At 43.3% G+C, this 23283-nt stretch overlaps 1 protein-coding gene across 3 annotated transcripts in view; it reads left to right on the forward strand.

Annotated features, from left to right (window-relative positions):
* Nucleotides 1-5076: 5076 nt before the first annotated feature.
* Nucleotides 5077-23283, forward strand: part of STN1 (STN1 subunit of CST complex) — a 36177-nt gene continuing 17970 nt past the window's right edge. The window contains exons 1-5 of one of the 3 annotated variants that reach the window (XM_060034131.1): nt 5077-5455; nt 5822-6015; nt 13450-13545; nt 18334-18402; nt 23102-23260. In XM_060034131.1, coding sequence (XP_059890114.1) covers nt 5883-6015; nt 13450-13545; nt 18334-18402; nt 23102-23260 — 457 coding nt within the window. In that variant the 5' untranslated portion in view covers nt 5077-5455; nt 5822-5882. The remainder of the gene's footprint in view (nt 5456-5821; nt 6016-13449; nt 13546-18333; nt 18403-23101; nt 23261-23283) is intronic. The other 2 variants (XM_060034129.1, XM_060034130.1) reach the window with 2 other exon arrangements.

Genomic DNA, 23283 nt, shown 5'->3' on the forward strand with positions numbered 1-23283 from the left:
TGCACTCTTTAGGACATACAGTTCGTTTTTAAAAATTAATTGATTAATAAGTGAATGACAACCCAGGTAGAGTGGGGAGAAACGAAAGAGAGTATGGCATATTCCAGAAACTCTGATGCCTTCAGTAGCATTTCCCAAATTGAATTCCTTGAGATGTTAATAGAGTTTGGTGCTCAAACTTGACCCACTCTGTTCATTTCTTGGACATTCTCAATGCATATTACTGTGTAGAAATGTGTTTTCATCCTTTCTCAAACTCACTTGCCCAGACTTTTATTAATATCTTGAGGAAGTACAGCTCAGAACAACATTGGGGATGCTGACCTAGAGGGTAGGATAGCTATGAGGGGTTGGTGGGAGAAGAGCCCACAGAGTTGGGTTGCGGCCAGGCCATGAGGAACCTGTTATGAAATATAAGGAAACTTGAACTTTACTTTGCAGACTACATGTAGTCATTGAAAGATTTTAGACAAGGGAGTAACATTGTCTAAATTACATTTTATAAGGATCATCCTGGCAGTAACATAGACGATAAATTGGAGGGAGGCCCAACTAGAGGCAGAAGGACTGGTTGGAAGGTGATGGCAGTGATCCAGGCAATAAATGATGAAAGTCTGGACTATGGCAAATGGGAGCAGGGAGGAGGGACTAAATTAAGAAAACATATTTAGGAAGCAGAGTTGACAGATCTTTGTGATTAATTGCATCTAAGGGTGAGAGAGAGGGAGATATCCGTGAAACATTCCAGTTTTCTGACTTGGTGGGTGGTGGTGATGTTCAGGAGATAGGGAAGAGAGGGACAGAACTATGGAGGAAGAGGTTTAGTTTGCAGTACCCAGGAGTGTCCAGCTGGAACTTCAGATGTGGAGCTCAGGAGAAAATTCTGGGCTAAATGTGAAGAGGGGAGAGTCCCTGGAATATTGGTTCAGTTAAAGCCATAGGTTTGGATTAGGCTACTCAGTAACAGTACATGGGATGAGGAGGAAGTGGGCAGGAGATTGAACTTTGGGGAACATCAATATGTAAGAGATTAACAGAGGAAGAGGACACTTCAAAGGAAGAAACGGAAAGTTAGAAGGGAAACCCAAAAGGATAACAGGAAACCAAGGTGGGTAGGAAGAGAATATGATCAGATCAACAACTAAAGCTAGAAAATCAGAAAAAAAGATGAAACATGATAAGGAAAGGAAAGTACCGTTGTATTTGAGAATTTGAATGTAATTGTTAACTTTAGGAGAGAAGTTTCAGTGGAGTGGTGGACTGGGGTAGAGATAGTTGAAAGTTAAGTTAGGGTGAGCCAAATGATGATAGATCGAATTAGAGATGAGGAAGTGTGGATGAGGAATGCATATAACTCTTCCAAGAAATTTAACTTTGAACAGAGAGCAAGAGAGGGAGAGAACAGTAGTTCAAGGGCTGGGGTTTTCAGAGATGCTGTTTTCTTAAAGCTGAATGACATTTAAAAAGAGGGGAAAGCCTGCGGATATGCCCAGGGGAAGCCAGAGAGTGGGAGCAGGTGACATGGCAGGGGACTGAGCAACACCGCTGAGGAGGCAGGAGAAGTGGTACAGGTGAGGCCCCTGCAATAGACCCAGCAGTATTTTCTTACACCAGTCTTTTCACCGTCATTTGGTGAATATCCCTAGACGCAATTTTTAGAATAGATTCAGTAAATTGGGTAGAGAAGTCATCTTACATATTTTTGGATTCCCTACCATAGTATTTACATGCGGCAGGTATCCCTGAAATTTTTTTTTTTTTTTTTTTTTTTTTTTTTTTTGCGGTACGTGGGCCTCTCACTGTCGTGGCCTCTCCTGCTGCGGAGCACAGGCTCTGGACGCGCAGGCTCAGCGGCCATGGCTCACGGGCCCAGCCGCTCCGCGGCATGTGGGATCTTCCCGGACCGGGGCACGAACCCGTGTCCCCTGCATCGACAGGCGGACTCTCAACTACTGCGCCGCCAGGGAAGCCCTCCCTGAAATTTTTTAAATTCATTAAATCATTCCTCTGATCAATAATCAACAACACCCTATTGCTTACAGGGAATAAAATAAAAACTAATTCAAGCCATTCAGAATCTAGCTAAAACCTTGGTCTCCAGCCTGCTTCTGCTGCAGCTGCCCTCCCCAGCCAGGCTGCTGTGTTGGCTTTTGCCCACAGACATGCCTTGCTCATCCTGCGCCTTTGCCCTGCTCTCACCCCATCGCAATACTGTCCCTCTCTTTACTTATAGGGAGACTGAGAATAAAATTCCAACCTGTCATGGCCTACGAGGTCCTCTGGGACCTGCCTTCTGCTTATGTCTCCAATTACGAATGCAACCACTCTCGCCTTGCTCTCTTCTGTTCCTCCAATAGGGAAGTATTTTCTTGCCTCCAGATATTCACGCTTACTCTGACCACTGCCTGGAATGTTCTTTCCTTAGCACTTTTCGTGGCTGGCTCCTTCCCATCTTCGGGTCTCATCTCATCTGATCAAAGTAGATCTGTATAAAGTAGATCCCCCACCCCATTATGAGTGATCATAATATACTTTTAATTCCTTCAAAGCACTAAGAACAATCTGTACTTATTTTATTCATTTATTTGTCTGCTGTCTTTCCTCTTTCCCCCAACAGGATGGAAGCTGTACTTGATCTATCTTATCTCCTCTTCACCCTGCAGTGTCCAGTACAGTGCTTGACAAGTGCTTGACAAATACGTTTCATGAATGAATGAGTGAATGAATGAATAGTTCCTCCATAGTTTCAAACTCCAGCTTAAATCCCCACTCCATAGTGAATGATGATAATAGCTTATATGTATTGAGTGTTTACCTTGTTCCAGTGGTTACATATATTATCTTACTTGATGAGCCCCCTTCTCTTCACTCCCAATTTACCTCCTGTAATCCACATAGTTATTATTCAGGCCATGCAATTTAGCCTCTTGCTTTGTTATTTAATATATTCCTTTTTTTTGCTCCAGTGAAATAAAAATTCTTAGTGCTCCCCCATAGCATACAGAGAGTGCTCAAAGTATGCTGAGCGGCTGAAAATGGCCCCCCAGGGTTATAACATTAACATAATAAGAATGTTGATAAGTTGTCTTTATTATAAACTTCAAACCACTCATCCACTCATTTAAACTTCGAATCTAACTCAGCTTGCAAGTGGACAAACTCTATTCTACCTGTCGAAAGACATTCTAAAATGCCGAAAATGGTTAAGGCAAGACAGTTTGCGTTTTGAGGTAGAAGACATGCAGTTCAACACCTCATTTTCCAGAAGAATTTCCTAAAGTCTTAACGTTCTAGAAAGGATTGTCTAGTTTGTCAAACATGCTTGCAAAACCAAGTTATTTCACATTGAGAAGCCATAAGAAAGGTTCCTAGCATTGTGTTGACTGTTGGGTTTTGAAATATCTGCTTTGCAGTGTTGTGGAATCCCCAGCTGAAAAGCCGTCCAGTCCCTTTGCACATCTAGGCAGTGGCCTGAGGAAACTGGAATCTATCCTGATGGAGATGACAGGGAAGAGGATCCTCCCAAACTCCTCTAGATGCTTCAGCAGTCTAGAAACTTCCATTCCACACCCTACTCCACATTTTGAGCTGAGATCAAAAGGAGCATCCCTAGACTCCAAGGAGTCCTTCCTTCACTGTAAATGATGACCTCAGGGGCAGTCTGCTCTGGTCACCCCAACTGGGTGTGACCCTCCCCAAGGCCAGCAGTAAGCTTGGAGTCCCCAAGGGCCGTTGTTTCCAGCACTCTACCCTTGAGAGTCATAAGAGTCATCGCTGAAAACTTCTCGGGCTCTGCACACACCCAGTAGTGATTTTCTTCTTGAGTTCCACCCTAGAGCCGATGTGTACAGTCAAAAAATGTCGCCCAACCTGTCTTTCCCCATCTTACAAGTCAGCTGGAAGCACCCGTCCTACTGGGTGTCATACTGGGTGTCCTTCCTTGAAGAGAACCTCCCCCTATTAGAAAGGTGTCTTCTCTTAATTAAATCTTAAACTTGACAGATCCAACTGTTCATCGCAGTAGAGTCTGGGCAATGCTTTACCAAGGATTCTGTTTGTTAGCTTCTTCAGTGGCCAGGGATGTAATTAAATTAAATGCCGTCGTTCTAATGACATACATTTTCTGTTCCAGCTGCTTGAAGTTCCTTCTCTGCTTAATAGTTTAGCAATTATCTCTTTGGCCACCACTGACCTCCCCTGGGAATGGCCTGCCAACATGACCTGTACTCCTGACATTTTAGAGGAGTAAATTAGGAAGAACTCCTGCCATCTCAAGTAATGTCATGGTGTGGCTTATTTATTTATTTATCAGAATGCAACATGGCTATCTCTTCTCACTTTAAATTAGGACTACTGGGGACAGGCACCATCAAGGTGGCCATCATTTACCAGAACGCCAGTTTCCAAAATTCTTAAATGTACAACATTCCGTAGTATAGACATTGTAAGAGGAAGGGAGACAAACTTTGTCATGATCCTGCAAAGAAGGCTAGTCTTGGGCAGAGCAAAGGCCTCGCATTCCCTCAAGGGCTCAAATTTAGATCCTGACATTATCTAAAGTGAGACTGTACAGTACCAGAGATTGCGTGTGTTAATAAATCATTTATCAAGTGTAAATAAACATTTTAAATACGCCACAATGTAATCCTGCTTTTGTATTGCTTTGTTTATGTGTTCATTTACAATATCAGGGACGGAAAAAAAAAAAAAGTTGTCTGAACCAGTCTCAACCTCTCGGAGGTCATGGCTCAGGGACCCACGACTAGTGGGGTCGGGATGAAAGGGGGACTTGGAAGGCGGGGTTTGGGCAGCAGGAGTTTCAGGGCCAGCTCCCAGGCCTCGGTGATTTGGGCTCTGCGCTCCCGCGGAGGCTCAGGGAAAGCGCTGCTAGAGTCAAACGGGCCCCGCGTAGCCCTGCCAACCCCGCCACCACCTGGAAGAGAGCATCCGGCGAAGCAGCCGCGAGACGCAAAATGGGGCGTGGCCGTGGGCGGAGTGGGGCGTGGCCTCGTGGGGATGGGGCGGGGCCTCGGGCGGCGCGAAGGAAAGGCCGGGGCGGGGACATAGTGGCTGGTCTGGCGCGAGGGATGGTGTCAGGCCCTGCCCCCACCCCCCGCTGGGAGCACCAGAGGTGACCTCGGCCTAGCGCTCCTGCTCCGGGCGGGGCCGGCGGCGGCGCCTCCAGGCCGTGGGCGCCAGTGGCCTGCTAGCGCCGGAAGGGCCGGGCCTGCGCGCTCCGGGGACTTGCGGGCCGACGGCGCGGGCGCGGGCCCGGCGGGAGGGGCTACGGCTGATCTGTTTTTCGTTTCCTCTTACACCCTTTCTCAGTGTCATCCTGAACACCGGAAGGTGCAGCGGCAGGGCTACGGACAGACCCACCCACTCTGCCCCTCTGTTGTGTGGCCACGAGGACGCCCATTCCTCTCTGGACTCCACCCATTAAAGCGGTTTCAGGGTACGCATATGGCCATCTGTCCCCAGAGTGAAAAGTCGGTGTTTAACCGTTTAGAAATGGGAACTTTTGGAGAAGGAGAAACACTCCCATGGGGCAGAGGAGTTTCCTGGGGAAGAGGCATAAGGAATTCACGGGTCCTCACTCGAGAAGCACCTCTTTACAGGTCCCCCGAGCGCGCAGGCCTGGCCCTTCTGGCGCTAGGAGGCCACCGGCGCTAGGAGGCCCCTGGCGTGCAGTTTGACAGGCCCCGGACCCCTGGATTTACCCCTTCCAGAGTTCGGGATGCTCGTCTGGGAACAGCTTAGGGGCCGGGCGGATTTCATCCACTTTAACAGCTTTGCGTCCTGATTTTTGTCTCCCATCTAGCTCTTCGGCTCTAGATGCAGAGCTTCTCAGGGTTGGCTGGAAGCCACAGCCCAGCCTCCTGATGCAGTCTGAATCCAGCCGGTGTGAAGAGGAAACTCCTTCCCTCTCGTGGGGTTTGGATCCTGTGTTTCTAGCCTTCGCCAAACTCTACATCAGGGATATCCTGGACTTGAAGGAGTCCCACCAGGTGCCAGGTATGTGGCTGGTCGGCCTGGTGTGCTGCTCTGTGCTTCATCTGCACCCCACCCACCCTTCCCCAAAGCTACAGAAATCTGGGGCTTAGGGGCTTAGCAGAGCCTTTCCAGCTGCAGGCTTTGAAATTGACATAACCTGGATCCTCAAACAAGTTCATTTCTGTGCAAGTAAAAGCAGTCTCTTTTTTATTTTTTAAATAGATGCTTGGGGGAGTAACTTGGTACTGAAGAATGTTTTTTACCTGGGTTTGAGGTCTTTCATATTTAAAAATACTCAGTTTTTCTCTGGACCTGCTTGTGGTGGAAAGCTCAGGCCTTGCTCCCTTTCCTAACTTCACCACTTACCTGGCCTGGGCATGTGACTCACCTGTAAAGTTTAGGTGTCTTCATTGTAAAATGAGGATTAACCGTGCCTGATTTTCTTGTGGGGTTTGGTTTTATTTTGAATAGATGAGAATCAAAATAAAATAAACTCCTTGAGAGGGAGGACATCATGTGCCTTGTTCATCTATGTAATCCCAGCACTTAAACAGTGCCTGGCCTCTGGTAGGCTCTCAAGTAGTAGTAATTGGAGCAACATTTTTTTAAATTAGAGTGGTGGTCACTAAAAATAGGATCTTCATACCCCCAAATATAGCAAATATAGTTTAGGGTAAATTTAAGTAATTTACATAGTTGTGGATGTATCTTCACATGTTTACTGTGCTATATGAGAAGTTTGGTTAACCTCTCTTTGCTATTTTGAATGAATAGAAAGCTATGAGTCAGAAGTAGTTCAGAATCTCAAGCATGCAGTTTTAATGAGACCACATTTTGTGTGTTTCCCGTTCTATGTACAGATATATTTGGATGACCTTATACTAAAGCCTTTTGTACAGATTTTTCACCACACCTTCATTTTCTAAGTATTGTTGGAAATGATCTGGTTTTTTCCTTGGAAGGCAGCCATCCTCCCCCACTGTTGTCTGTTTTCCAGAACAGTCTGGTAGTCTTCATAGCTCATCTCCTCAGGAAGAAATTAATTCACACCAAATGCCAGGCTTGCGTAAAGATCTTCTGTAGGTACTCAAGGAAGTATCAGGGATGCTATAGGAGCTTAACTCTTCCTGTGGGTGAAGAACTGTATAATGTATTAACAACAAACCAAGGAAAACTTCTCCCAGTGATCTTTGTTATGTCGCTGGTGGTAATGTTTCAGATGTAGTTTTTAAAATGAAACTGTTGTCAAACCCCAGTTTGTGTGCCTGACACACAGTGAGTCCAAACAAACCAAAACGTTGGAGTTTGGAGCAGAGAGAGGTTTATTGCAAGGGCCAAGCAAGGAGAACAGGCAGCTCAGGCTCAAAAAACCCGAACTCCCTCATGGTTTTCAGGGAAGAGTTTATTTATGTATGTATTTATTTATGGTTGTGTTGGGTCTTCATTGCTGTGTGTGGGCTTTCTCTAGTTGCGGCGAGCGGGAGCTACTCTTCGTTGCGTTGCACAGGCTCCTCATTGTGGTGGCTTCTCTTGTTGCAGAACATGGGCTCTAGGCGCACGGGCTTCAGTAGTTGTGGCACGTGGGCTCAGTAGTTGTGGCACACAGGCTTAGTTGCTCCGCGGCATGTGGGATCTTCCTGGACCAGGGCTCGAACCCACATCCCCTGCATTGGCAGGCGGATTCTTAACCACTGCGACACCAGGGAAGTCCCCCCTCAGGGTAGAGTTTTTAAAAGCAACATTTGGGGTGAGGGCTACAGGGTTTATGACCTTCTTCTGATTGGTTGGTGGTGAGGTAACAGTGTGGTATTCCAGGAATTTCAATCATCAACCTTCTGGTTCTGACCAATCTGGGGTGTCAGCTTGTAGTTACCATACTCCACCTGGGTGAGGGTCTTAGTTCCTGCAGAACAACTCAAAGATGTATATCAGACTATTAGGTATATCCCTTGAGGGGGAACTAGAACTCTGTTTGATTGCTGCACTATTGTTTCTTGACTGCTTTTTCTTTGCTTCTGCATTCCCTCACTCCCCTAATTAGTAACTACTTGAACCTGCCCTTTGGAACTCAGGGAGGTCTAGGATCCTGAAGCCTTTTTCCTACAAAAAAGAAACGATGGGGGCTTCCCTGGTGGCGCAGTGGTTGGGAGTCCGCCTGCCAATGCAGGGGACATGGGTTCATGCCCCGGTCCTGGAAGATCCCACATGCCGCGGAGCGGCTCGGCCCGTGAGCTATGGCTGCTGAGCCTGCGCGTCCGGAGCCTGTGCTCCACAACGGGAGAGGCCACAGCAGTGACAGGCCCGTGTACCGCAAAAAAAAAAAAAAAAAAAAGGAAATGAGGGACACGGAAATGCTTTTGTATCCAGGAGGGCCCTGCTTGGTTTCAAAACCTCATGGTTGAAGAAGACATTAACCATAATTTCATAGAGTGATCTTCTTTAGACTATACTCTAGGGTTCTGAGGGGTGGGAAATGCTACTAGTTTAGGTTTTTATTTTTGTATTGTTTTGTTGTTGTGTTTGGTTTGGTTGTCATAAAAAAAAAGTAAACCTTTTATTTTGACTGCATAAAATTTAGAAATGTTTAAACAGCAAAGAATATCTTACACACACAAAAAGAAATAAATGTGTAATGAAGAATTTGGCTGGCCTGTGTTCGAGGTTCCTGGAAGATGTTTGGATTTCTGGAATGATAGGAGTGTTTTTGTTATTCATGGTGGACCCCTTGAACCACATCTGAGTTTATGCTGAAGAGGTGCCTCATGCTGGGCCGCTAGGTAGTTTCAGGGTGGGGGCCTTTCAGGCCTGAAAAACCAACCATGTGATTAGAGGGTTGGCTTTGAGCCAGGGGACATCAACCCAACCCCGCAGGAGGGGAGGGGGACTGGAGATTGAGTTGTCAAGTGGGCAGTGATTCAGTCAATCTTGCCTATGTAATGAAACCCTAATTAAAACTCTGGACATTGAGGCTTCGGTGAGCTTTCCTGCTTGGTAATCATACTTGATGTGTCAGGGTGATGTGTCCTGAGGACATGGCAGCTTTATGCTTAGACTCTCCTAGACCTTGTCCTATGCATCTCTTCATTTGGCTAGTCCTGGTTTGTCCCCTTCATTATAAAACTGTAATCTTAAGTGTAGCACCTTCCTGAGTCCTGTGTGTCATTCTATTAAAGTATCAAACCTGAGGTTGTTGTGGAGGGTGTTGGTAGCCAGCTGCTCAGAAGTGTGCATGGCCCGAGGACCCTCAAACTTGGGGCTGATGCCTGAAGTGAGAGTCTCTTGTGGGAGACAGTGTCCTTAACCTGTGAAATTCAACCTTACCCTGGCTAGTTAGCATCTGAATTGCCTTGCAAAGTGGTTGTAGAATGTCAACTCCCCGAAATTAACCTGTGAATTTAGAGTTAAACTAATAGAATATCGTGAAGTTTGACTGTGGTGGTTTGGTTAGGGATGTGTCCCCCGTGTCCCCTGCATTGGCAGGCGGATTCTTAACAACCTCGCCACCAGGAAAGTCCCAAAAGTACTTTTAAAAAAGAGAAAAAAGGCAGATGTCTTGCTGTGGGTGTGGCTGTCACTGCTGTGAAAGCTGAATCAAAGCTACCTGTGACCCTGGGTCCCTGAGCCCTTCCAGAGTGACCCGCCTCCTTCCTGGGGACCTGATGATCCAGGGGATGGATCCCCTGATATGGTTGGAGCTCTGTAGGCTGCATGTAGAACAAAGGCAGCAGGAGTGAAAGGACCACTTGGGAAAGGCTGCAAGTTAAACTCAGCATTAGCCAGTATCTGTTGTTATTTTCTTTTCTTAGCTCATCAAGCTTTCTCTCAGTCGATAGAGCTGCCATCCAGCTTTCTCAAGTTCTTTTCCCATAGAGGAGATTCTAGTGTGAAGGAAGTGGTTCTCTCCATTGCTTTTTCCATGTCCTCCTTTTTTATTTTTGTTTTTTTTATTTTTTGGCCACACTGTGCAGTATGTGGGATCTCAGTTCCCTGACCAGGGATCAAACCTGCACCCCCTGCATTGGAAGCGTGGAGGCTTAATCAGTGGACCACCAGGGAGGTCCCATCCATGTCCTCCTTCTTCTTGTTCAGGTTGTGCTTCTGACATGTATAGTTCAAGTTTCTATACACTGGGGCAACTTTCTTCTCTGTTTCCAAGCAGTTTATATCCTCCTCAATCAATTTTCTCTTTGTGATTTTATTCAAACCATCTGTTATTTTCTGCTAACTTGTCCTCCATTGTTCTTTTTGTGTTGCTTTTATGATGTTTTTCCTTGTTTTTTGCATCATTGAGCGACTCTCTCCTTGAAGATGAGCATTGTCAGTCTATGAGATGAAAGTTTAGGGGCTTCCTTGGTGGCGCAGTGGTTAAGAATCTGCCTGCCAATACAAGGGACACAGGTTCGAGCCCTGGTCCGGGAGGATCCCACATGCCGCGGAGCAGCTAAGCCCATGCGCCACAACTACTGAGCCTGTGCTCTGGAGCCCGTGAGCCACAACTACTGAGCCCACGTGCCACAACTACTGAAGCCTGTGTGCCTAGAGCCCATGCTCCACAGCAAGGGAAGCCACCGCAATGAGAAGCCTGCGCACCGCAACAAGGAGTGGCTCCCGCTTGCCGCAGCTAGAGAAAGCCCGCACACAGCAGTGAAGACCCAATGCAGACAAAAATAAATTAAAAAATTAAAAAAAAAAAAAAAGTTTAGGGGGCTCCCTTTTCTTTTTTCAAGAAAGTCTACTGTGTCCTCCAGTGGAGGCCTGTTCAGGTTTTTTCAAGTGTTGCCCAGTGCAGAGTTGGTAATGTTGGAGGACTGGCATCTACCACAGGTGACTTGACGACTTTGTTGGCTTGTGTCGTCAGTCCAGTCTTCTCTGTATACTTGCCTTTTCTGTATACTTCAGCCAAGGCAGAACACCTTTTGGCTGGCTCTTTTCCCCTTCTTAAAGCGTGTGGGCTCTTCATTATAAAAACCACCATAGCGGCACATACCAGGGTGTCCCAGGAAGACCCAAAGAATCCTGGGGCTTGTCTCAAGCTTTCAACATCACCAGTAGAGCACCCCACAGTGGCTTCTGGACCAGCTGGAAAGACTCTTCAGGGGCAGGCAGCAGGCCCTCCATGGGTCCACAGGGCCTCCCGCTGCTGGTGTCCTGGGAGCCACACCAGCCACGCAGAGCCCTGGGGGGTGTACCGTCTCTGATGGTACCAGGAGCACACTGTCTCTAATGGCCGGCAACCAGGACAGACCATCAGTTAGGCTGGGGGAGACAGAGGCCAGTCAGGTTCTAGGAAAGAGCTCTCTCTAACTTGGCTCTGCTCAGCGCACTGATAGAAAGTCCAGCGCATTTGGGGAAGTAGAAAGGGCTGACTGCAGCCAGAGACCAGTCTGGAGCTCAGGCCACCCTCATCCCCCCGCCCCAGCCCCACAGCAAAGCTGGACCAAAGCAGGGCCATACCATAGCCCGTCTCTGCACACAAGCATGTCAGGGCATGATGGTGGGGCACACTTCAGCACAGGATGCCATGCCCCTGACCCTGGCGTAGGCTCATTCTCCCCATTTAAACTTCCCTTCTGCTTCAGTAAGCCCGAGTCTGCCAGCAAAGGTCCTATGGGGGTCACCCTCCCCTGAAGGTGCCCTCTCTCCTTTGTGTCTGATCAGTGCAGGCAGGCAGGGCTGGAGGACTGAGGGTCTCCCCACAGGTCATCACAGGGTTTCAATGGTAAGAACTCAGGAGAAGTCAGTCAGAACTGTCCTGCTCTTAAGATTTCATGGATCTTCTGTGGAACCAGTTTGACCCTATTCAGTCCAAGTGTTCCTGGAGGGAAGCGATTCTGCTCCGGGGATGACACAGGGACCCAGGCTCCTTCCCTCATGTGGCTGTGCCGTTTCAGCTCTTGGCCCCCAAGGTTGCCCTCTGCACGGTCTCCAGTCCACTAAGTCATCTTTAGAAGTTTGCCTCTGCTAGGGGGAGGGCCTGGGTGAATTTGACATCTTCAAACCACGTCTCACTCCCCTGGAATCTCTGGCTAACTGAGGCTCAGAAGCTCCTTGTCCATCCCCTGGGGACTCGGGCGATTGGTCCCCAGCCCCTTTACCCACATGGGAAACAAGAGAACCATCAGTGGAGGCCATTCTGGGGGTTCTGAAGGGCTTCAGGGTTCAGGCTGCGGGGTCCCCTCCCCCCATGGATGTGGAGAAGACAGACTCTGACTATACTTGGCGAGGACCAGAGAGGGTGAGGGTGGCCAAATACCTGAAGTGATGACTGATTCTTTTTTTTTTTTTTTTTGTGGTACGCGGGCCTCTCACTGTTGTGGTCCCTCCCGTTGCGGAGCACAGGCTCCGGAGGCGCAGGCTCAGTGGCCATGGCTCACGGGCCCAGCCACTCCGCGGCACGTGGGATCTTCCTGGACCAGGGCACGAACCCGTGTCCCCTGCATCGGCAGGCAGACTCCCAACCACTGCGTCACCAGGGAAGCCCATGACTGAGTCTTTGTTTGCAATTCATGTATTTATTTGAAAAGGAAGTCGCCATTTAAAAGTTTATAGCCTCTTTCTGAAAGTAAAGAATTCGGTCATCGTAGGGAGAAAAAAAATGGCTGGAGAGGATTTTAGTCCAGACTCTTTAGCTGCAGGTGACAGGAACACAACGCAAGTAGCTTAAGCCCAAAGAGGCAGTTCAGGTAAGGATGTTGGGGGCCCCACGGGAGCCGGGACAGCGCTGGGGTCTCGGATGGGAATTGAGGGCTCACCGCTGCCAGGAGTCCCTCTGTTCCATCTCTGTCACGGAGTCCAAAAAAGGCCTCCGGGAGTCGGTGGGTAGGGTTCTTCCTCTCACGCTTCTCCTCTGGCGGGAACCTGCCTGCTGGCATCTGTTGCCTAGGCTTTGAAAATAGAATTTTAAAAAGAGAAGTTTTTGAGTCGTAATCTACTGGCCCCAAAGGGTAGTGTTTTGTAACCTAATCATCTTCTCTTTTTCTTAAAAAAAAAAAAAGTGCTACTGCTAATTCGTAGAAATGATGACTGGTTTCCTAGAAAAGCCAGAGAAGCCTTTTCTCGTGGTTTCCTCTCTTTCCTTTTCCAGTCCCTCAAAATACAGTACTGTGTTGTGTCTCATAATACTGCCGCTGTTTTTAGGCCCTTATGAGAGTTCTACAGGCAGGTGCATTTCATTCTCACAAGTGGAAAGAAGATTGACCACATCTAGTTGGACAATATTGGTTTTCTCTTTTCTGTGCTAGTACAAGCTTCTTTAAAGCCACACTTTCTACTTATAACCCTTGAGGAAAAGACATCTGAATTTCTTGGGGTTTGGCATTTGTCAAGAGCTGATTCTTAAGTCTGAAATTTTAGCAAGCAGCATGCCACTGATTTTTGACACAGTTAACATTTACTGAAGCAGAAAATGTCATCATACGTTATATGGACTTTGCCTTTTTTTCCCTTTAATTTCAGGTGTATTTTTTTACAATGGTCATCCAATAAAACAGGTAGATATCTTGGGAACTGTAATTGGAGTGAGAGAAAAAGATGCTTTCTACATTTGTGGAGGTAAGAACAATTGTGTCTGACATTGAGTTTATGTGGAAGGACCCCACTTAACTGGACATTGTATTTGAAGCAACCCCAGCCTTTCAGAGCAGCTGGGGCCTCTCATAACCCCCATGCACTTGTCCTCTATTGGGAACCATTTGCAGCCACCAACATGGACTAAGTGTAAAATGAGGCAACGGGTGGGAATGATACTGATGAATATTGTCAGGTGACAGCTGCTGGGGAGCTAGGAGGCAGAAGAATTAAACTACAGTCTAGGGTCACTGGTTGATCAGGGACAGATACCTGATACCTAGGGCATAGCTATAAATAGCAAAGGATGGTGATATATGTTTATATTGATACCTTTAAAATAAAAAGGCCAGATTAACATTAAAGTAGACTCTTTAAGAAGACAAGGAGATATGAAAAATAATTTATAAGATTTATATCCAGAACAGTTAAAAAAAAAAAAGCTTTTTGGTACCCAAAGGCATAAATATCCATTATCGGAAAATTTCCCTTCCCTTTTGATGATAGAAACTAAATAAAGGGTTTCTGTAGTTTGGACACCAGTGAACTATTAGGATATGATTTTAGTGTCATGGGTCTTGACTTTTTTTTTGCATTGAGTTTAATGTAATCATTTTAATATATTGCCTAAGATTCTCTGTAGTTAAGAGGCCAAGCTGGATATTTTGTGGGAAGCTTAACTTTGAATTCCAACCTTTGCTATAATTGACATTGTCACTTTTTGTTGTATTCACTTGGATTTGTATTCTTTTTCTACTTGGGGAAAAACAGAAGGCAGTTGAACTAGGTGACCAAGAACATTTCATTGGCAGTCTGTGCATGACTGATAATTTACAGATACAATTTCTTCAACATATATTCATTTTCCTGGGGATGATTGTCTTGTGCTTATAAAATAACATGTGAGAGATGAGATTTCTCATGCCCTCTGCTTTTTCCCAGCTTGTATTTTTTTAAAACTCTGAAGTAGATCACCTTGTCATGCATCCCCATACTGGATCTCTTCTCTGCTTTATTTTACCATAGATACTGGTTCTCTTTTTCTCCAGGCAGTTCAACAAACATTCACTAAGTTCCTACAGCATACCCAGCTGCTGGCAAGTACGTTATCTGTACTTCCTCTCCAAGTACCAGTGATGAAATGATAGTATCTGTCAGTTTACAGAGCACTTATGCATGCACAATTTCATGTTATTCTCCTCCCAGTCTTTTGAAATGGAAAAGACAGATTATTATTTCCATTTTATAGATGAGAAAACTAAGGTTCAGTTACTTGCTCAAGGTTCCACTGATGGGTCCAATCTCTTTACTAACTCCAGTGTGCTGTGTAGTCTCCATAGAACTCAAATTCTAAAAGAAAAAGAGATTTTTCTATCAGTGTTACTCAGGGGCTGGGGGCAGGGAGGGATGAATAGGTGGAGCACAGAGGAAGTTTAGGGCAGTGAAACTATTCTGTATGGTTCTGTAATGGTGGATGTGTGTCATTATACGTTTGACCAAACCCACAGGATATACAACACCAAGTGTGAACCCTAGTGTAAACTATGGACTTTGACTGATAATGATATGTCAATGTAGATTCATCAATTGAAACCAATGTACCACTCTGGTGGGGATGTTGGTAATGCGGAAGCTATACGTGTGAGGGGGCAGGGGATAATGGGAAACCTCGGTATCTTCTGCCCACTTCTGCTGTGAACCTAAAACTGCTCTAAAAATAAAGTCTATTAAAAAGTTTTTTTTAAAAAAAGATTTTTCTCTGTCCCATGCCCCTCCTCCCACCCCACCCCCCCAAAATCAGCTGCATCTGGTTTTTAATTTTCTGATTTTTAGATCAGAATGAGGCTATTTGAGGACATCAGTCCTGGCTGCAGAACCAGGCCAGATATAATCTGGCCTGCAGAAACAGGCCAGATATAATGCCTCTGACCTAAAGGGGTTTCATTTAACCCCTTTTCCCTTCATAAAGAGATGAAGGCAATATGGCTGACTCTTCCCCAATAAACATTTCTCTTAGACTGGATGTCGTGAGAGCATGGCACATCTGTGGTTTGTGGGGAAATGAAAAGCGTCTGAAGGCTGAAGTAATTGAGAGTATAAACACTTGGGACTTTAATTCCTGTGAGGCCTGTTCAAGAGAGAGCTGCACATACCCTGCTGTTCTCAGGCCCAGCTTGGCTCTCGGACCACCTGCCAGGTGGCTACTCCTGCTGTCCCAGGTCCTCTTCCTCCTGACTCACTGCAGGCCTATATGCTGGGGTTGCTTCCTGCTCACCCTGATTTGTCCCATGGCTGAAACAAAAGGCCGGCAGCCCAGGCCATGCTGCCCAGCTAGGGAGGACACTGCCCAGCATGGCAAGAACACTCCCTTTCCAGGGCCTTCCAGTAGCCAGGCCTCAGGATGCCAGGGCGGTGTCTGCTGGGAGAGGTTACCAACCAGGAAGTCAGAGAGTTTGGTGGCAGTGCCCTGAGCACACAGAGCACCTGGCAGCAACTCAAGCTCAGACCTAGAATCCTGGGAGACTACAGTCAAGACCAGAATGACCTCACATTTTCTAGAACAAATACTCATGTGCCAATATTTTTTGACTTAGAATTATAAGGCAAAATTTTAAACTGGCCAGAGAAGTAGTGTGCCTAGAAGTGTCATACATTATTTTTTAACTCAAAATGTCCTTATTGATTTTTTTTTTTGCTTCTTAAAATGATACTCACTATAAAATAAAATTTAAAGCTAGAGAAAATTTTAATGAAGTACATAAAGCTCATGTGAAATGCTGTAAATCAGATAAAAACAATATCAGTGTTTAGGTGAACATCCTTCCTAGTTTTTCTAACATGTTCCTAATATGAAGAAATATAGATATGCCTTATTTCTTTCTGTTTTTAATGTTTCTGGAATTAGGCTTACAGTCAATGTATACATTGAATATGGGGTTCCTTCTACATACTCCAAAAGAAACTGCTATTAGCATTTTAATGTCTTAAGGTCATTTCTGTCAAAACACACTATTTAATGTTTTACATAAATTAGCTTATATATGATATATATGACTATATATATATAATTTCTGTTTTGCAATGAGATTAATAGCAATGACCATGGATCTTCATTATAACTTTGTATTCTCATGTGCCATGCCATTGTAATTTATTTAACCACTTATATATTTATAAACATTTAGGTTATTTCCAACTTCCAGAACTATAAACAATATTATAATGAACAGCCTTATACAAAATATATATATCTGTGCATTTGTTCCATTTTTCTCTTCAGGATAAATTACTGGAAGTAAATACTAAGTCAAAGGATATAAACATTTCAAAATTTGATAGACATTTCCAAACTTAGTCTTTAGAAATTTGGTATGAATTTACACTCCTGCTAACAGCATATGAGGGTATCAGTATTTTTAATATTTGTCTTCTAGTAGTTGAGAAGTTATTTAAATTTGCTTCTTTTTTCTGGTAACTAGTGATTTAGCGTACTGACAAATGTCTGCTGGTCATTTTTGTACCTTCCATGAATGGCGTATTCTTTTTCTTTGCCACTTTTTCTCTTATAGTTTTGGTCTTTTCCTTATTAATTTGTATGAGTTCTTTATATATTAAGATATTAACTCCATTATTTGGAAAATTGCTATACAGAGTTAGTTTTTAGTTGGTCAAATATATCAGACTTCTAGAATGAGTTGTGATTTTCAGGTCTGTTTAAAGAAGTCTCCCCCCACCAACTGTAAGCCCAGGATTGAAAGTATTCACCCATATTTTTTTCTCATCTTCTTAAGTTTACCTATATTGTATTTAATAAAATAAAATCTATCTAGAATTTATTTTAGTATAAGAAGTATTCTTCTCAGCTTCTGCTTTAAACACAGATTTAAACAAGCAATAAAGAAATTTTGCCATATGTTTCTTCTATATTACATGTGTTTTTACAACAGTCTAGCTGATGATTTTTTAAAAATCATTAAGCCCACCGAACCCATGTTGATCAACCTCTGTTCTGAGATTGTCAGAAATTAGGCCAAGAGAAACACCTCTCATCCTTGATCCTATCATCCTTGAAACTTCTGCAAATTTTTCTGCAGTTATAAATCCAAGTACAATGGAAATTCTTTTTTTTTTTTTTTTTTTTGCACTGTGGCTAAAATAAGCCAGACCAATACTGCTTGTGTGAACAAGGTATAATTATTTTTTATTATGAAAATAAAACTTTGCCCTTCTGTGATACGCTTAGCTTTCCTTACATCCCCTGCAGTGGTAAGGACAGGGTAGAAGCTCTTTCAAAGAGAAGCCCAGGCCAGAAGACTTGGGATGCTTTGTCTTGGTAAGTCAGCAAGCTATCGAGAGAGCGCATGGTGACAGATGGCTGTGCTCTGAGTGCCTCTAACCACAGATCAGGCAATGGTCTCTGGTTGCAGGTTGCAGTGCAAGGCTGATTTTACATGTTAGCAGATATTGAGATCTTTGCACTTAACTTCCTGAGGACACCATTTTTAGGAGAGGTTAATACCCTTGAGATAGGGTAAGAGAAGTGCTGACTACATTCTGCTGGGCTCATGTATTACACTGACATTGCAGACAAGCAATTCCCACTGGACTGTGGTGAGAGATTATTTCTAAGGGTGGAAGAAAAGTTTGCTCAGGGATTTGCCCAACCAGGCTATTGAAAATGTCGTCTTACAGTTCGGCTGAATGCAATGGCAATGTGCTAATTCACCTGTAACGCCCATATCTCTGTTCTACACTTTTGCGCTTCTCTTGCAGTGGATGATAGCACTGGAGTTATAAACTGCATGTGCTGGAAGAAATTGAATAATACCAGATCCTCATCAGGTAATTTTATTTGCCACGCTTCTTTACCTTTACAGCTAACCAGTAGATTTTACTTAGGGTAGCTCAGCAGAGTAGCTGGAGTACTAATTTTCACATTTATTCATTGGTGAATTACATTGATCAACTTGAAGCACTACACCCAGAGTTCTGGCTGCTCTGCAAACTGATACTAGTGGGGAGCCAGTTGCTTTTCTGGCTCTCTTTTCTTTGGTGCTCACTTCCTCCTAAGCCTACAGGAATGTGAATAGGTTACTAGAAGTTTCAGTGTTTCATTTTTACCATGACATTATTCCACAAGTCAAGATAGTTTAGCCTAATTGCTGATCAGGTGAGAATCCCCTTGCTCTGGGCATATCACTTGACCAAAGCTTTTTTGAAAGCTTTTGCCCTGACATGGTTGCCACTAACATCTATGCTCCCATGATCTAAATTTTCTGAAATCTCTAGCTTGTTCAAACAAATATGCCAGGAGTTCTAAGACTGATGAGAAGGTAAGGTAGGATTCCCTTGAAGTTAGCCGTTAAATAATATTAAATAATATAAACTAAAAAAGAACTTTAAAATAGTATATTGAACTCATTGACTATAACTGAAACAGCATTTGGAATTTCTTGAGTCTGTTTTAATAGTCCTTAGGTAGTTTTTTGAGTTGCATAAGTTCATAATATATATCAAAGTATATATTGTGCAATAGTGGTGATCATTTTTGGTTCTAGAGAAGCTATGGAAACTGGGGCCTTGTTTTTCTCTGTTTTATAGCATATGCATTATGATGCCATATACACTGGGGTTATTCAGTAAATATTACCTGCTCTGATATCTAACATCTACTATCTATGTCCTCCTGTTATACGCGTGGTAAGAATGTGTAACACTTGGAGTAGTTTCTTTTTCTTTTTGACATTACCTGTCAGAATCTCAACTTCCTACTTTGACTGTACTGACCAGTGAGATGCTCCTTTGCTTAATTTTCTGATGTATTTATATTTAGAATTTGGCCATCACTGATGTATTTATATTTAGAATTTGGCCATCACTTTCGTATAACTTTGGTATTCCTATTTCCTAATTTGGGAACATCTATATCAGTGGTACTACTTAGTACTACTTAGTACCACTAAGCTTTGCAGATTAGAAAAAACTTAAGGCAGACAACAGGTTTTGTGCATCTATATCAGTGGTACTACTTAGTACTACTTAGTACCACTAAGCTTTGCAGATTAGAAAAAACTTAAGGCAGACAACAGGTTTTTGTGCAGATATCTCACAGGTAAGAAATAAACCTATATGACAATCAGATATTTGAACTTTCATATATGTCCAGGGTATTAAGATTATTTGCAGATTTATGGTTGTGGTATTGTCACGATCTTCAATCAGAAGGTGTAGTTTCAATATGCATACTTGTTTTAAACCAAGGGTCAGCGGACATTTTCTGTACAGGGCCAGACAATAATTGTCTTCTGGTTTGTGGGCCATATGGTCTGCATCTCAACTGTTCAACACTGCCATTGTTAACACCAAAGCAACTATAGACAGTACATGAACAAACAAGCATGGTTGTGTTCTAATAAAACTTTATTTACAAAAACAGATTGTGGGTAGATTTGGTCCATGGGTTGTAGTTTGACTGTTGTTTTCGACATTGTTTTAATTTTCAAAATCAACTCTTTTTTTAAAAAATAAATGGCAGCAGAAATATTATATGATTCAGTAATTTTTTAGATAAAATGTCTATTAATACTGAAAGTGAGATTTTTTTAAATATCTGTAAGTAGATGAATAGATGAACAGTCACAGTTGGTAGCCTTAATCAGAAATTGCTTTGAGAATAAAAAGTGAGGGTAAGGGTGCAAGGAGAAAGCCTGAAAGTGATTCTCATCATGTTATATATGAAGTGATATTTTAAAATTGTTCCCAACTAGCCCATTCTCTCTTTTTAATTTAATCGCCCTCGGTTTTAAAGCTTTCCACTGGAAAGTGTCCATTGAAGACTAATTTTTTTAAACGAAATTTAGTCTGAGTCAAAATCATGTTCTAGTCAGTTACAGTATAAAAATATAATATTAACTCCTATAAATGTCACACTGATTGTACCATTTGGACTTAGCTTATGAGAAAAGTTAAGAAAGCTTGGAGCTTAATATTAGAATTTTAAAGAGGATTTATCTTCCAGCGTGGAATAGGCTACTTAAAACGAAATTCTGTCAGGCTCCAACTATCTCATTCTACTCATTAAATTACACAGCTTGAGCCCTTCTTTTGGCAGTTTGGTTTACCCTTTAAATGAAAGCTGAGCCTCTTTTTCTCAGACCAGCCCTCAGTCTGATCATTTCAGCAGTGCTGTATGAAGCATTTATTATCACCTATAATGTCTGAATCATGGCAGTGAAATTTATAAATACTTTTAAAGTTCAGCCTAAATGGAAGAGGACTTAGGGATAGGAACCCAGACAGAATAACTTTTTAAGAAGTAGTACTTGGGTATTTTCTGAAGAAACCCAGTAAGTTGAGTAACATTAATGCTGATTGTGTCTAGATTCCAAGCTCTTGGTTACTGGTCTATGCAAAGTTCTCCGAGCTCCTTAGGTTGCTGTTTCCCTTACTATAGTCAGTATGTTAAAAGTAATAATGCCTTTGCACATTACAGAGCCATGGTTATCTAAGTTGTGTTAGATTAAGAAGCACAAAATTTGATCAATAGACCATTATTCATTCCATTATAGGAACCCTAGTATATGACAAAGCAGAAATAATACAACAGCAGGAAATAAGTAAGCATTTAACAAATGTTGTTGGTTCAAGTAGATAACAATATTAAAAAAGAGGTAACTGTGATCACTGTCTTACAGCTTACATAAAATAACCCAAAGAAGATAGAGTTGTGTATTTATCACAATAAGTATGGGGGTATCTATGTTAAGCTCTTATATGTTAAGCTGTTAAAGCAATGAAAGCTATCATCAGTGACAAGAGGGATAAACTAAAACATTTTTTTCAAACTTTTATGTATTAAAATTAAATCAAATAAACATAAAAAAGAAAGCAGTGGAATGGGGAGAGTGGATGTAATAAGCATAACTGATAAAGCTTCCCTGCATTTTTTTCAGAAATGAACATAAAGTGTTCAAAAGAGATGAAGGGCTTATACATAAAGAAATGCAGAGAGCAGATCATCTTATATAAAAACACATGGTCTCTCTGGCAATTTAAAAGCAAAAATAAAACATTATAGAATCATTATGTATTTTTTAAGGTGTTAAAAATCCAAATGACTGAAGCCAGTATAGGAGCTGCAAGCCCACACACATTGCTGGTGACACCTTGTAAAAAGAGAATGGTTTGATTGGGGTTTTTTGGCAAACATTCTGATAATATGTAAGGAACTCTAAACCTGTTTGTACTTTTCTATCCAGTAATCCCCAATGAAAGACCCCAAAGAAAACAAAATTTTTGTCTTGAGGGCTTAATTGTTCATTTTCACAAGTAGCTGACATTTATTGAATGTTTCCTATAGATCTGACATTGCGCTAAGCTCATGATGTAAGGGTTAACTAAGATCATACACAACAGCTCCATATGTGAAGGGCACTGTTAAATCCGCATCATAACTGAGGAAACAGGTACAGCAAGATTAAGCAGTCTGCCCAAGGTCACAAAGCTAATAAGAAGTGACCTGACATTCAAGCCAGGTCTGTCTGACTCCCTTTACCCAAGCTGACCTCTCAGCCCCATACAGTGGTAGTGATAAAAACCAAAATAAAAAATTATGAAAGAAGGAAGAAATATTTAACGAGATTAGCTGAACAAACTGTGGCATATGAACACGACAGAATGCTATTTTGTTATTTAAAATGCTGAGTTGTATAGATTCTGTGGATACATGTGTGTATTTGAAGTGATGCTAGACAGAAAAACAACACAAAATTGTTTACACACATGAGCTATAACCATGGAAGATGTAATTATACTCACGGGTCAGGCAGCAGAGAATAAAGAATAAGCAGGAAGGCTCTGGAGTCAGAGACCGCCAGGGTTTGAACTCCAGCTTTGTTGCTAACTAGTTATTTTACTGTGGGCAAGTTGCTTGACCTCTGTGTGACTCAGTTTCCTCATCTGAAAAATGGGACTAATAATAAGAGTGGTTGTGAGGATTAGATGCACTGATAGGTTATAAAGTCCTTAGAACAGAGAGAGAGAGAAAAAGAAGGTTAGCCTAGTTACTCAACAAAGAAAAGTGAGAGAGATTAGGGTGTTGAGCACCTTGGTGGAAAATCAAACTCTGGCCAATTTGCCTTCCCCGTAAACAACGACAAATGGAGACTCTTGGGCACCTTTCCCCTCAGGCCAGGCCTCTATCTCCCAGCAAGGACACTTTAAAGGGTTGTTTAGAGCTATTCCCACCAAACCCGGCTGAACTCACACAGAATTCAGCTCAGGCAGGTGTAGAGCCCTTTGCACAGGCGATGCAGGGGTAGGAAGGAAGACAACGGAACTCACCCACTGGGTTGTCAAGCCTTATGCCTTTTATCCAGTAGAGGATTTCGAAAGATTACGCAGATTTCCTACAGTAGAGCAACCAATCAGAAGTAGAACAAATAAATGTCTCATGTCGGTCTTACCACAGACTCTCTCCCAAATGTGGTGAAGTGATTTTGTTACGCATTTCTCTCCTTCCTTCTGGCCCCAACAACTACAGCTGCTCCGAGTGCAAGAGAGCTGAGCTTAACCTCACAGCTTAAGAAGCTGCAAGAGACCATTGCGCAGAGGACAAAGGTAGAAATTGGGGACATTATCCGGATCAGAGGTCACATCCGCATGTACAGAGGAGAGCGAGAAATTTACGCTACTGCTTATTGTAAGCACAAGATATCTCTGCCA

Source organism: Delphinus delphis, chromosome 16 (assembly GCF_949987515.2).
Source record: "Delphinus delphis chromosome 16, mDelDel1.2, whole genome shotgun sequence".
Lineage (NCBI taxonomy): Eukaryota > Metazoa > Chordata > Mammalia > Artiodactyla > Delphinidae > Delphinus > Delphinus delphis.